The sequence below is a fragment of the Equus przewalskii genome, chromosome 23, assembly GCF_037783145.1.
Source record: "Equus przewalskii isolate Varuska chromosome 23, EquPr2, whole genome shotgun sequence".
NCBI lineage: Eukaryota > Metazoa > Chordata > Mammalia > Perissodactyla > Equidae > Equus > Equus przewalskii.
This window is the reverse complement of record NC_091853.1, coordinates 10,998,585-11,011,700: the sequence shown is the minus strand read 5'-3', so window position 1 is coordinate 11,011,700 and position 13,116 is coordinate 10,998,585. Positions and strand designations below refer to the sequence as shown.

The 13,116-nt window shown below is 43.7% G+C and overlaps 1 protein-coding gene across 1 annotated transcript in view; it reads right to left on the bottom strand.

Annotated features, from left to right (window-relative positions):
- Positions 1 to 4,382: 4,382 nt before the first annotated feature.
- The window catches only part of PAPPA2 (pappalysin 2), a 255,583-nt gene continuing 246,849 nt past the window's right edge, over positions 4,383 to 13,116 (bottom strand). The window contains exons 21-22 of the mRNA XM_008522125.2: positions 6,948 to 7,046; positions 4,383 to 4,832 (exon numbers count right to left, since the gene is read on the bottom strand). Of these exons, the coding sequence (XP_008520347.2) occupies positions 4,758 to 4,832; positions 6,948 to 7,046 (174 nt within the window). The 3' untranslated portion in view covers positions 4,383 to 4,757. The remainder of the gene's footprint in view (positions 4,833 to 6,947; positions 7,047 to 13,116) is intronic.

The window sequence follows — 13,116 nt, the reverse complement described above, 5'->3', positions numbered from 1 at the left end:
TGAGCAGACGGCCCTGGAAGGGTGATCTAGAAGGTTTGCTCTCAGTTCCTACCATCAGCTATTAAGAGAGTCACACGGAAACCAGTAAGGGCCTTGAAACATGGACAGGTGAAAAGACACTTAACTTTCCCATTTCAACTGGATCTGCTTCACCCTGCAACTGAACATCATGTAGTGGAAAGTACATCTCATTTGGGGACAGAAAACTCGGATTCTCATCCCAACCTGCACTTAGTTATATGAACTTAAAGTTTTCAATAACCTCTCTGATACTCAAGTTTCTTCATCTGTGAAATGGAAACAAAAAATGTTGCTCCACTTCACCCATGGGTAGTAATAAAGCAGATGGAAGTACTTTGTAAACCATGACGAAAACATCAGGTAATATTATTTTTAGTCTCAAACGTTTATTTCTAGTCACAAACCTCTCTCCCAAGTTCCAAGCTCACACTTCTAACTATCCCACTGGCCTTCCCGAATGGCTTTCAGTGTGCTGAGATAACCGCCCAACCCTTCGGGCAGGCAGGTGGGGCCTGGCATGGCCAGAGACCCTGGCACGCTGCCCCCAGCTGCAGAGGCCTTCTCCAGTGCACTAAACACTGTTCTACATGAAATGTCCAACCAGTTACCTTTCTGTTCCTTACATCGGCCTTATCAAAAAGCAAATATGTGCCCTTTCTTCAAAAGCTTGCTCCTCTTAAGAGGCCTCCCTTTCCCATTGTGATAATCGTTATGGGTGTGTAGCCTTAATGCAGAGGTTATCACCTTTAACCTTTCTCTCCAGCCCTCCCCCTTCCCTTTCCCTATCCTATTAACCATCATTTTTCTTTTCCGTCTTACTTCTTGGTGTCTCACAAAACCAGGCCCGGAGCTATTTCCAGGCATGCGACCTTAAGGAATTTTCTTCACCACACTGACACTTGGTGTCCACATCTGTGAAATGAGAATATGGACGTTGGAGATCCCTTGCGAGGATTAAATAAGACTGTGTTGGCCAAATGTATGACACATGTTAGCTGGGTTCTACCTTCTAGCTAAGCTGGATGACCCAGTGATGTTCAAGATTGCCCAGCCTTTTCACATTCCTACCTCCGTACTGTCAGCCCTATTCTTCACTTCGCCTGAACTTTCCTCTCCTTCTTTCCCATTTTTGCCTATCAAGCTCATGTGCCTCCTTCACAGACCGTCCTTTAAATGCTACCTGCCTTTGGCATCCAGGAGTGACTCCTACCTCCTCTGAACTGTAAATGATTCCTGCACTCTATTTCACAACTCATGAGGCACTTGACATTACTACTGTGTACTTTGTTTTCGTATATGTCATCTCTTCTCATGAACTTTCCTGTGTATCTCCCTTACTCACAGCATTTAGTTAATAAATAGTTTTTAAGTGAATGAAAGGAATGGTCAATCAATCAATGAAACAATGACGGACGTCTGGACCTGGCACAAGCAAATGGAAAGTGACTTGGAAGTGGCAAAATGATTTAAACAAAGAACAAGACCCCAAAGACACTTCATATTTTGTGTGCTGATTTTTTAATGAACATCTTATAATCTTACAAAATCACTGGCTGTAGCTGTTTTACATTACAATACAGTAGATCAGCTCCTTTCACCGTGTTCCCAATCAAGCCATCCCCTTGGGGTGCTAACTGACGCACTCAATAGTGATCTCACAGAGTAGAGGAAGTGCCAAGTCCAATGCCTTGTCATGGAGGGAGGGAAAGCAGAGAATCCAGAGGAGCTCTTTACTTGGACATACAAGTTTGCCAGCTGCCCATTCTCCTCACTCTCTCCTCTAGTGTCTCTGGTTAGAGGCTGTCACACTAATCATCAGAGGCAGCTAGCCCTGTGTGACCTGGGCACCATAGCCCCTAGTGACTAGCAAAAAGAGGAAGCAGAGAAGTGATGTTGGAGCAAAGAAACAGACAGAAGAGCCTCTGGGAGAGGCCCTCCGGGACCCCATGGATGGGTGAGAGCAGCCGAATGCAGACCACCACGTGGAGCAAGTGTGAGCTGATATCCACTGGGGATCTGTAACCATGATGTGTCAATCCTTCAACTTTATTAGTGACCTGAGGAGCTCAAAACAATGGGCCCCAGGGACAAGGGCTGGAAGAACCTACTGTCTCTGCATGGCCAGAGCTGACTAAGGCTGAGCAGCCCACAGCCTGAGGGGCTTTCCAAACTCCGCAGGAACTGTTCTCTTGCCTTCCCAGGGCAGTGGCAAAGTGCAGATGTTGCCAACCCAGAATAAAATATTTTTACATGAAGTATGGAAGAGCAATGTTCTCACTGTTACCCCTGTGGAGAGACTGAGCACAGACCCCACTGGCATGAACCACAGGCTCCACATTCTTGGGGGGGAGCCTGTAGCCTTCCTGAGCTGGGTAATGCCCAGGGTAACCCTTCCGCTGCCTCTGTCTTGGACGAGGCAGGATTCCCCTACACAGAGTTGGACACGCTTCCAGGAATTTGGATACTTTCCCCAAGAAAACAATTATACAACTTTTTCTTCATGGAGAATCTAAACTTTTCCACTGTCCTTTCCATACTGAAGCCTATCAGAATCCCAGAAATAAATACTTATTCTCATCTTAGGGGTACTAAATCTGAACCCAGATAAGGAATGGTAGGTATCCAGGCTTTCCTTTCTCTTATGGCTAGAAACATAGAGGACAAGAGTGTTTTTGCATGGGTAAACTCTGCTCTTTTCTTTCCCCAGTGACTCTGCCCCCTCATTTCATATCCCCACAGATAAATACGTATATATCCCCTTTTCCTTTTTATTCCTTTCCAGAATATTGTTCTTTCCTACACGAAGTTTGGCTCAAGAGAGTAGTGGGTAATATTTCCTCCTCCTCTTTGCAGAGCCATCGCTTCAGTGTTGATAGAACAGTAGAAAACCTGTGGTCAGAGCCAAAGAGTGGACGATGCAGACAGACCGAGGCTGCGCTCTCATTTTTGTCTGTTCTTCACTTCCACTAGAGAAGAAGCTTTGAGGGAGGCAAGCCTCCCAGCCCTTCCTGAGATGACAAACTGGGGTGTTGAACAAGAAAGCAGCTCCTTACTCTCTTTTCCCAAGGCCTAATCCAGAAATCACTACCACAACACAACGGCAATAGAGCACAGGCACAAAGAGAAAGCCTGGGACATAAACAGAGGCAGGGTGATGGGGTCATTCCACAGACAACCCATCTATTGAACAAGAAGGGATAACAAAATGGACCCTAAATGGTTGAAATTCTTCTCTCTCCCCACAGAGTGTCACCCTTGCTCCACGTGTTTCCAGAGCTTGCTCAAGTTGAACATCTCTGGGCCACAGATTGGATACATGGCGCTTGAATAGAATTTGCCTCAGATTCTGCATTGTTTAAAGGATCCCCCTTGGTCTGCTTTGGAGACTTGCAAAAAGGCTGAGTCTCTCCTTGATTCACTTCATCCTCCTGCCCTGGGCTCTGCCTCACTCCTGACCTCTCCCCTCTGTATGGCCTCCCTTGGTTCCTCCATCTCAGCCTGTTCTTCCATCTTCTCCCTCCTTTCTCCTGTGTCATTTCCATAACACTTTTTCGCCCCGGGAAATCAACAATCAGTCATGTGGCTGTGAATGATGCTTAGGCTTGGGAACTTAGAAGGAGTGAGACCACAGGCCAAGTATGAGGAATGCGCGAGTTCCTGTTATCTGGTGATCAGAGAATGAGCCCTAATACTAACTTGATTGATGGGCTGGCTGACAGCCACACTTGGAACAGGCACATATGGAAGTGTAGACAATCCCAGGTCTCACCAACTCCAACTAAGAGTTTTGAGAAGTGTAGAGAAGTGAATCTATTGTTTTTGGATGGATACTCAAGAACCACGTCTAGTTCTGGACCCATCACCAGTAGGTAGTCCCACCCAACTTTCCACGCCTCTTAGTATTGTCATTCCAACCCCCATCTCCTCAAAGTGGGCCCAGCTCCCAGCTCATAAAAAGATGATTAGCTGACATGTTAGCCTCAAGAACTCCATCTAATCTTCCTCTCTCTCCTTCTTCCACTTCCCTCTCAACCTGCCAATTCTCATCAATAGAAAGATGGCAGAAGAACTTGTCTTTCTGTCCTCAGATGCTCAGCATTCATTTTGGACGTGAACTTCACAGCAGCATGTGTGGAACAATGGATAATTTTAGCTTAGTAGACAGCAAAAAATATAATATATATAATATATTTATATAATTATGTTTAAATACTTATAAAGAATAACTAACTTCATTATTACTACGGGAGACTACACAAAAGAAAGGGAGAGAGCCAGTTTAGAGTAGATGAGCCCTGAAAGATGGCAATCCATTCAAAATGGGTATCAACAGAGTGTCCCTGGTAACTTCTCTTCTAGTATTTTGGTATTGGTTTACAAGTTAGGTGGAGCTGAATAGCTGGCAGAGTGGGGAGCAGGGTAAGAGTTGAGGATGGGGTTGGATAGAATATAAATGGGGGAGGAGGGTCCTTGTATATCTATCATATTTCTTCTTCCACTTTTAATCAACTGCCTCCTTGAAGAAACTTTTGCCTATGATCCTTCCCTACTTGGGCTACTTGATGCAATCACTGGCACCTATAAACATCCTCTCGTGTTTCTTATAGATCCTTCACATTCTTCCTTCTTCCCTCATTTCATGGTCTTTCTTCTTCATTAACCTCTTGTTTCCTTTTGGGGAAGCCTCTCTTTCTTACTGCCTCCAGGGCAGTGGAAGGAGGAGCTTGATCCCACAGTTACTGATTTTCTTCAGCCTTGGGGTCTCGGCAGGTGCATTCATCCAGGTCGCAGTCAGCAGCAAATGGAATGACCTAGGGGAAATCAAAGAGAAGTTGAAATAACCCATTTTTGTGCCAAACTTAAGACTCTTCAGCCAGCTTTCACTTCTCTCCCTTGGTCCCAGAGGAAGTGTGGGAACACGTGTTAATATTACAGAACTGAAATTAATACTCAGTACTTTCACTTACATACCATGTCTCCCTAGGCAAGGTAAACCATCCTTGCTTCACTTTCTTTATATATAAAGTGGGTGGACAACGGTAACTACCCCAGAGTGTAATAGTGTGGTTTAAATAAGAGGATGGATATAAAACACATTTCCAGGCACCTGTAACACTTGTTATTGCTACTTCTAATATTACCACTAATGTCTAAAACTACCATTGCAAATGTTTTCGTTGCTATTATCAACTGCACAAAAATCCCTACAAAGTAGGTAAAATGAATGTTAGTATTTTCTTTTTTCAAGAAAAGCCAAGAAAAGTTGGATGACTCAACTCAAGGTCACGACACTATCTGGAAAACCAAGACTCTAGCGCCTAGCTCTATGACTCTGACCCCTTGGTGTTCTTGGGGCCATAGGAGCATCCTTGCCATCTTCATAAGCATGAGGTTTTGCCCTTCTTGAACCCAGGATAGACACTTTGGCTTGGTGAAACAATGCATCTCTCTACCCATTGTTTGTGGCTGGACTGCCCTCCTGCTATGTAATTATCCCTCCTCTATGCCAGAGATGGTCCAGCAAAAGTTGCTCTCTTCCTGCTTGTGCTGCTACTAACAGACAAACATACTTTTTGAATGTCTGTAACTAGCTTCAGAGAGAACCGGGCATTCGGGAGACATGATACAAAAATGGCAAACATTCTACCCTTTGGGCATGACAATCAAATGAGGTAAAAATATATAGGCATATGAGAAAATAGTTCAAGTACACTGAAGAGACGGGCTTGGTGATCGGGCAAGTGGGCTGGAGAACGGGTGGCATTGTTTGGGGAAACTTCCCAGCATATTTTCACATATGAAGTAAAATGTGACTTGGGAATCAACAGGGGGGTGAAGTGCATTTTCAATCCTGATTCTTGTGTACACTGGCCACAGGCACTGAAATCTATTAAAGACAAACCCTAGATTTGCTGAGTGGGAGATGGAGATGGGGAGAGAATTGCTTGCTTTCTTCTGAAGTGGTCCTGTCTTCCAGTGTAGAGATGGGACCCTTGACAAGTTACCTTCTGCAGGTGAGACTAGGAACTGGTTGGCATGATTTCTGACCTGTCATCCAAGCTCTTGATCTGTTTCCCTTGGTTGGTAATTTATTGGTTTTTAGAGCAAAAGAGGGCCAAATTGAACAGTGATACAATGAGCTGCTGAGCGCTCTGCACTAAATAAGTTAATTCACGTAAGTGGTGAAAATAGTGCCTGGCACATAGCTAGCATTCAGTAAATATTAGTCATTAGGGACTGTAGGATTCAGCTCTGTGTAGAGGTGATCATGTAGGTGTGACTTTATTGTGGACACATGTACAAGGAAGGTAATACCACGTCCCCATTGGCCAACTAGCATCATATGTCTTCGGAGTACTTGGTTTTTTATCCATATTATTGCAAAATTTCAGCCTATTCAATTTGCAGGCTTAGCTTGAGCATATCCGTCAATTTAAGAGAGCCCAGAGCCCAGTTCAGAGAGTGCTCCAGGTAGCTTTTGGTGGCCACTCAACACATATCTGCAATATGATTACAATACACTTTATAGGATTGTTAACTTAATTATGAAGATCCATAATAACTGGACATCACTTCATTGGTAAGCTTGCCTCCCCAAGGGGTGGAGGCCATTATTCCCTGCCTACAAAAATGTTTCCTGGATGACGACGCAGGTGTGAATCTCCGAGTAGCAAAAGCCAGGGCTTTTCTGAAGGAGTCACAGGACTGACAATTAAAGAACTAGTATTTTCTAATAATCTATCCTAAAACCACTATCCTTAATCCTGTCACTGTAGAAGCTCCAATGTTTGTTCACTATAATCTCCACTTCTTGACTGTTGAATAAAAACCAATAATGATAGCTAATGAAGGAGAGCTAGCCAAAGCACCTGCCTTTATTCCTGGAGCTGCCGCCCCCTCCCCACACCCCCAGGTGCCTCACTTACCTTCTTGGAGGAGAGTGTGGACGAGCAGCAGTCTCCCCCATCGTAGTGGCAGTAGGCCCGATTGTTGATGGTATCACACCAACCGTCTGCTTGGAAAGGCTGGCAAGGAGGTGGGAGGTCAGTGTCTAAGCTCAGCTTCACTGTGCTTCACCCTATTCTCCCACTCACCCCCACACCAGCATAATCCGTGCACCTCAAGAGATAAGATGGGAGAGTACCAAGGGGCAGGGCACAAACTGACCCAACAATCGCAAGAAGTTGCAGTCTCAAGATAAGACCCTTGGATCTAAGGAATTGTCAAATTTCACCTGTAGCACCTACTGCTGGCCTACTCGAGGGTCCAGAATGGTTCATTTAAATTCCTTGATCAATTTTTTGCTTTCTTGTGATAATAGGTACATTATTTAATTATTATAAATATTATTTATATTGTGTAGGTTACAAAATGTTTTCACACATTTTAACTCTGTTGATCATCAGGAGAAGTCTGTGTATCAGGAAAGGTTGGCTTTAAAAGTCCCATTTTATCAGTGAGTAAACAGAGATGTACAGAGGTGACAAAAATCGCTCCAGGTCACACAGCTAGAGCCCAGATGATCTTGGGATTAGAAGTCATCAATCTTGACTCTTTGCTGCTTGGGATTAAGGACCATAACCTCCACGACTTCTCCTGGTCCCTGTGCTTAGAGACCCTAGACCCTAGTAGTCTTGGGGTGCTGTGAAGACTCAAATGGTATGTGACCAGAATGCAGTGGTCCTAGAGTTTGGGGCATGAGTGCTGGGACAGAAATAGTCCCACATGTACAGCCACCTCATGCACAGCAGCTAGACACAGAGCTAGGGCAGAGAAAGCTGAATGGTTTCCATCTACTCCTGTTACTGTCGCAAGTTAACAAAACAGGAAAGGGGCCCAGGCCAAACCAGAGTTAATGGAGTGTTTCAGCCCAAAAGGGAATGCATGATAAGAACACTAACAAGCGGTTAAAAAATAGTTCAGCAGCCCAATGCATTATTTCTCTAGAACCACTTCTGGAGGAAGACAGGGTCCAACAGCATCCTGGAGGGCACATCTGCCAGCCCACCTACTCAAGCACACTGGCTGCTCCCCATCCTGAGTGGATGCCCAGCTGCGAAGCCTCAGGAAAGATCTTGTGGTCAAACTCTTTGGGCCACAAGACAGTAGACTCCTGAGTTCTGAGGCCACCTTCCAGTTCACATTTTCAAATAACTTTCTCTCCCCCGACCCTCCTTAAATGTCAACTGTTCCCTATTTCACTATGCTTTGATGAGATAGATCACTAAACCAAAAAATGGACATTAAATAACTTTCAGCAATTGAGTTACATCAGAAAGAGCTCATCCAAGTTATTACTTCAATGTTTTGATTTATTCTATGGGGTCCTGAGGTCATTTGCACATCATTCCAGATGTATACCAGTTTGCCAACCACTGAAAGCTGCTACTTGTGGGGTGGAACTCAACAGCTGTCGCACAGCTGCACAGCAATATTAGTTGAGAGCAGTAAGTGAAAATGAATTGTGTTTTCAACACGGGCCTCACTGGGATAAAAGACAAAGATTCTGAGATGAGCATTTGTCTTTAACACTGGAGTCAGTTATTCTGGCTCAGGAGAATCTGGGATAACTATGCAATCAGGACTTGTGTTCACAACTGCAGCCAAATAATAGGAGTCAAAATACCATTAGCTGCATCCTTAACACCTATAGATGCTGTCGGGAGGACCGGATACTGAGATTCCCTCAGAGTTTTCTTTTTCTTCTTCAAGTGTTTGGAGTATATTTTCTTCATCTAACACTGCATCTGTTACTTTTTCTCCAACCCTGACTGACTCATTGGCAAAATTTAATCTGTTCCTTCTTTCTTTTTCATATAATTGTCTGTAAAAATCCAGAGAGCACCCAAAATACTTTTTCTACATATAAAAGCATGGTCTTCAGTATGGAGGATTAAAGGGAGATTCAAAGATCTTCCTTTTCATAAGAACAACTTAAACATTTGAATGAATTAATAGAGGACCCTGGGGAATCTGTCCTTCCAAAATCTTTCCCAAGCATGGCTTCTCATCTCAAGAACATTAGGGAAGATACGTTGAAAGAGCAAATATTGTCTAGGTGACCTTCTCTAGGTGTCACTGGACTTCTATTGCTATAGCCTGGATACGATTTCTAGAAGCTGCTTATTTTCTGCTCTTAAAGGGTCATCTGGGAAGAGAAGGGAATTTATAAAAAAAGAACAGAAATACAGAGAAAAGGTTGGAAAGACTCAAGTATTTAATTTACTATATACCTATTAGAATTAATTGCTCCTCCCCCAACCTGCCAAAAACAACTACTCCACCCTAAACAAACAGAGTCTCCTATGGCAACATGTGCCTGGGAAGCTTGACAGCTTGAGTCCAAAGTCACAATGGAAAAAATAGGAAGGGAAAAATGACTAATTGATCCAAACTTTTTAAAGCATCTGAAGACTGGGGTAGACCTGGAGATCTAAATCTTAACAATTGAAAGGTGTCAGAGTGCGGACATCCCTCCTCCCTGCAGGAAAATTCCCCAGTTTCCTGGGGAGGGTACAAGGCTTGGTTTCTCTGCACAATGAGTCCATAGGTGCATTTTCCATACCCATACACACACCTCATTTACCCTGTAACATCAGAAAATGAAGTGGTCCACATAAGGGAAGTTTTTAAATGCCTGAAGCTTATTCCTTTAGGGGCCACTTTTTCATTTTCATTTTAATCATTTCAACAACAAAAAAAAACCTTTATAAAATTCCTGTTTCCCTGCCTTTTAATAACTTATAGACTACAAAGCCGTCAACAGGAATATTTTTTATTTTCACCTTCAGAGCCACTCTCTGCATTGGGCTATTCACCCCTTTGCTAAATGAGCCCATGCACGCGCGCGTGCGCGCACACACACACACACACACACTCTCTCTTTCATGAGTCAAGCTTCCTAGAATTATACCTAAATGAATACCTAAATCTGAGAGAGAGGCTGGCTTGCTCTTCTTATGACATATGAGCTTGATGATACCTATTTTAGTTGTTATAGGAAGGCTTTTCTTGACAGCTAGCTGTGTTCCAGCAGATGAGGTGGCCATATAAATGGCTGTGCATAATGGATGAAATATGCTGATGAAGGGCAGTCAGCCTATCCAACCTATACAACTTTGGAAACTTCTCAAAAGTAAAGATAATTTCTTCTTTATGTTATATTATCTAGTGATATTTTCTGTTTAAAGTTGTTCTAAGGAGTTAGGCATGGGGATGGTTGCCCTGTCTGGTGTCTACGGATGCAGTCATTCCTTCAATAACTCCATACTCTTTATCCCAAACCTACATGTGCCAGGCATTGTTAGAGGGATGCAGAGATAAATAAAAATGGCTTCAGCCCTTGAGAGAACTCACCATAAGTAATTATTGCTTATGACGATGAGTGCTAGCATAGAGATGTGGACAGGAGAGAAGCACCTAATCCAGATTTGGGGGAGGGGACGGGAAGCCGCATGAGCTTTCAGTGGATGGCTTAGCCACATCCAGTTCCTGAAGAGAGCTTAGGACTGGATGATTCAGAGGGGAAAAGGAGCCTGTGAAAGAAGAGGGTGAAAACCGAAAGGTGGGTGGTGCTAGACTGCTATCACAGGCCCATCCTCAGGAAGAAGTCCATAAACTTTGACTGATTGGCTGATAATACCTCTATTACTTGAAGTAGATGAAGAATATTTTCTTTTACAGCTTGCAACAGAACTCATGACCACAATGATGTTTTAGAAAGGTTAGTTTTGGACTTCAGAACTTCTGCTCTGCTAACCTACAGTTTGGCACCTCAGCCAAAAGTGACCATGTCTCTACAGGTAAGGCATGGGGCAGAAGCCTTATTTATCATCTTGAAGGGTGTTTCAGACCAGAGGATGCTCATCACACTTTTGCCTAATGCCTAATACTATTTTCTTTCTCCCACATCATTGCCCATCAAAACCTTCTCGTTATACGAATGACAAATCAGACCCACATGCATTTCTTCATATTGATCAGGCTGCATCAGGCCCAAAAGAAGTCCTTTTCCAGGGCAGCTGTGGCACCACACCCGGTGGAGTCCTTGCAGCAGATGGAAGCTCTACGTAAATTTCTACAAGTATGTGTGTCAATTTTCTCTTCTTTCCTAGCTCTCCAGTGAATGGTGATCTCCAGCCTGATTCTCATTCTCCTTTCATCCCATGGATCTGCCTACTGTGTCCACACTGCTTGGGTTTCACTGCAAGGCCTCTCTTAGAATCTCAGGGGCAAAACTTGGGAGACCTTTGAGACCCCTTAGGGACCCTTGATGACCAGAACACTACTTGATTCTTTTAAAGGACCACAGATATATGAAATTCTAAGGCTGGATGGAGCCTTGAAGACTATTTAGTAAAAACCCCTCACTTTACAAATGATGAAATGGAGCTTTAAAAGGTGAAATGTCTTGTTTACAAGGTAAGTTACTAGAAATCCTGGGAACAGAGCCTAAATTTCCTAATTCTTGATAAGATGTTCTTTTTACTATATCATGCTACCACTCTCTGATGACTTCATTAATCTTTTAATATGGGGTGAAAGCAAGGTAACTTAAACTCCTTTGGCACCTCTACAAAAAAGGCCTAGGTGCAGGAGCATCAATAATGAGTGAACACAGTAACCCAACAGAGAAACAAGAAAAAGGGTCTGATATATAATGTCAAGTCCCCTGGACCCCCACAACTTCACTTCTCCTTTTCTCAGTTGTGGGTCAAAGTTTATCCCAAATAAGCTACCTGGTACCATAGCTCCTTCTGGGCTCAGGCTTGTCGGCCCATATTTCCCTGGAGGCTGATTCCCCCAGGAGGAAGCAACACTATGCTCCCATCCCATCAGCAGATGCCTGAAACCCAGAAACATTTATTTCTGGGCCCCAGAATGGTAAAGCCAGGCATTTTTCTGCTCACGAAAGTCATCTGAGGAAAAGAGGAAATGAAGTTGTTCCACTCCCCCAGTGTTCACCCCTTGGGGTGGGAGGGTGCCGATGATCTCACGTTTGTGGGTTTGCAACAATCTTCCTGGAAAATGTAAAACTAAAATAGACAGATACCCTGAGATGGATCTTGAAGGAAGAGCTTCTCAGATAAACCTTCTTTGGAAAATCTCATCTGGCTTCCTGGACCCAGAGAGTTCTCCCTGCCCCTGTGCTACTGTCGCATATTTTATCCACATATGTATTACAGGACTTAACACTCTGAGTGTATCACCAAGGGCTCAGAGACTAAGCACCCTTGCAGTCCCTGCTACTAGCTCAGCGCCTGATGCCCAGGAGGTTCTCAACAAATAAACATGAGGGTGGCTAACCACATCTCCTTGGCAGGCTTTATGACCAGCTCCCTCCTTTTCATTACTCTCTCCTACTAGGGGCAGAGTTTTGATATACCTTTATTTCTGAGAGAGAAGAGATAGTAGAATATACCCTCTGAAAGTTCTCTTTCTATAAACAATCCAAAAATGCTGGAGAGAATGTAACAATATCTTCTCAGTTCCACAGCTGGGATAATAAGAAAAGAAAGGAAATTATCTAGACTCCAAAAACAAAAAGAAGCTGAAAACCAGAGCAGAAATAAGGCCATGAAACCATCGCTGTCCTAGGAATGTTTGCAAATATCGGTAATCAAGTGATTGGATTTCAACAGCTGATGGGGAATAGGGGCCTAGATCTTGGGCCTTTGCAAGGTGGAGCACTTTTAAGCCACGCTATTAGTATTTTAATAAGATGACTATGTTTGCAAGGACTAATATGGAATGACACAGTCACATGGTGATGCTGCACTGGTAGCTTGGTTACTTGGAACCAAGAGATTTGCTCCTTCCTACCAGCCCTGAAGTCTACATGACTCAAATCTGGGCCTTGGCAAAGTCACTAATAACTAAGATGTTAAGTCCCTGCTGTGTTACCAGCCAAGAGTTGAAAGTGCAAAAAATACTTCCTTGAAGGCCAAGGGTCTGCTCCACAAACAATAGATAGGCAAGATGTAATTGAAAGAAAAGCAATGAAGACACACATTCTATTGGAGGGGCAGAGGGAAGCAGCACCGTTTAGTGGCCCCAAGAGAGAAGCATCAGGACTTGTGGTCTAGTCTTGTGTCT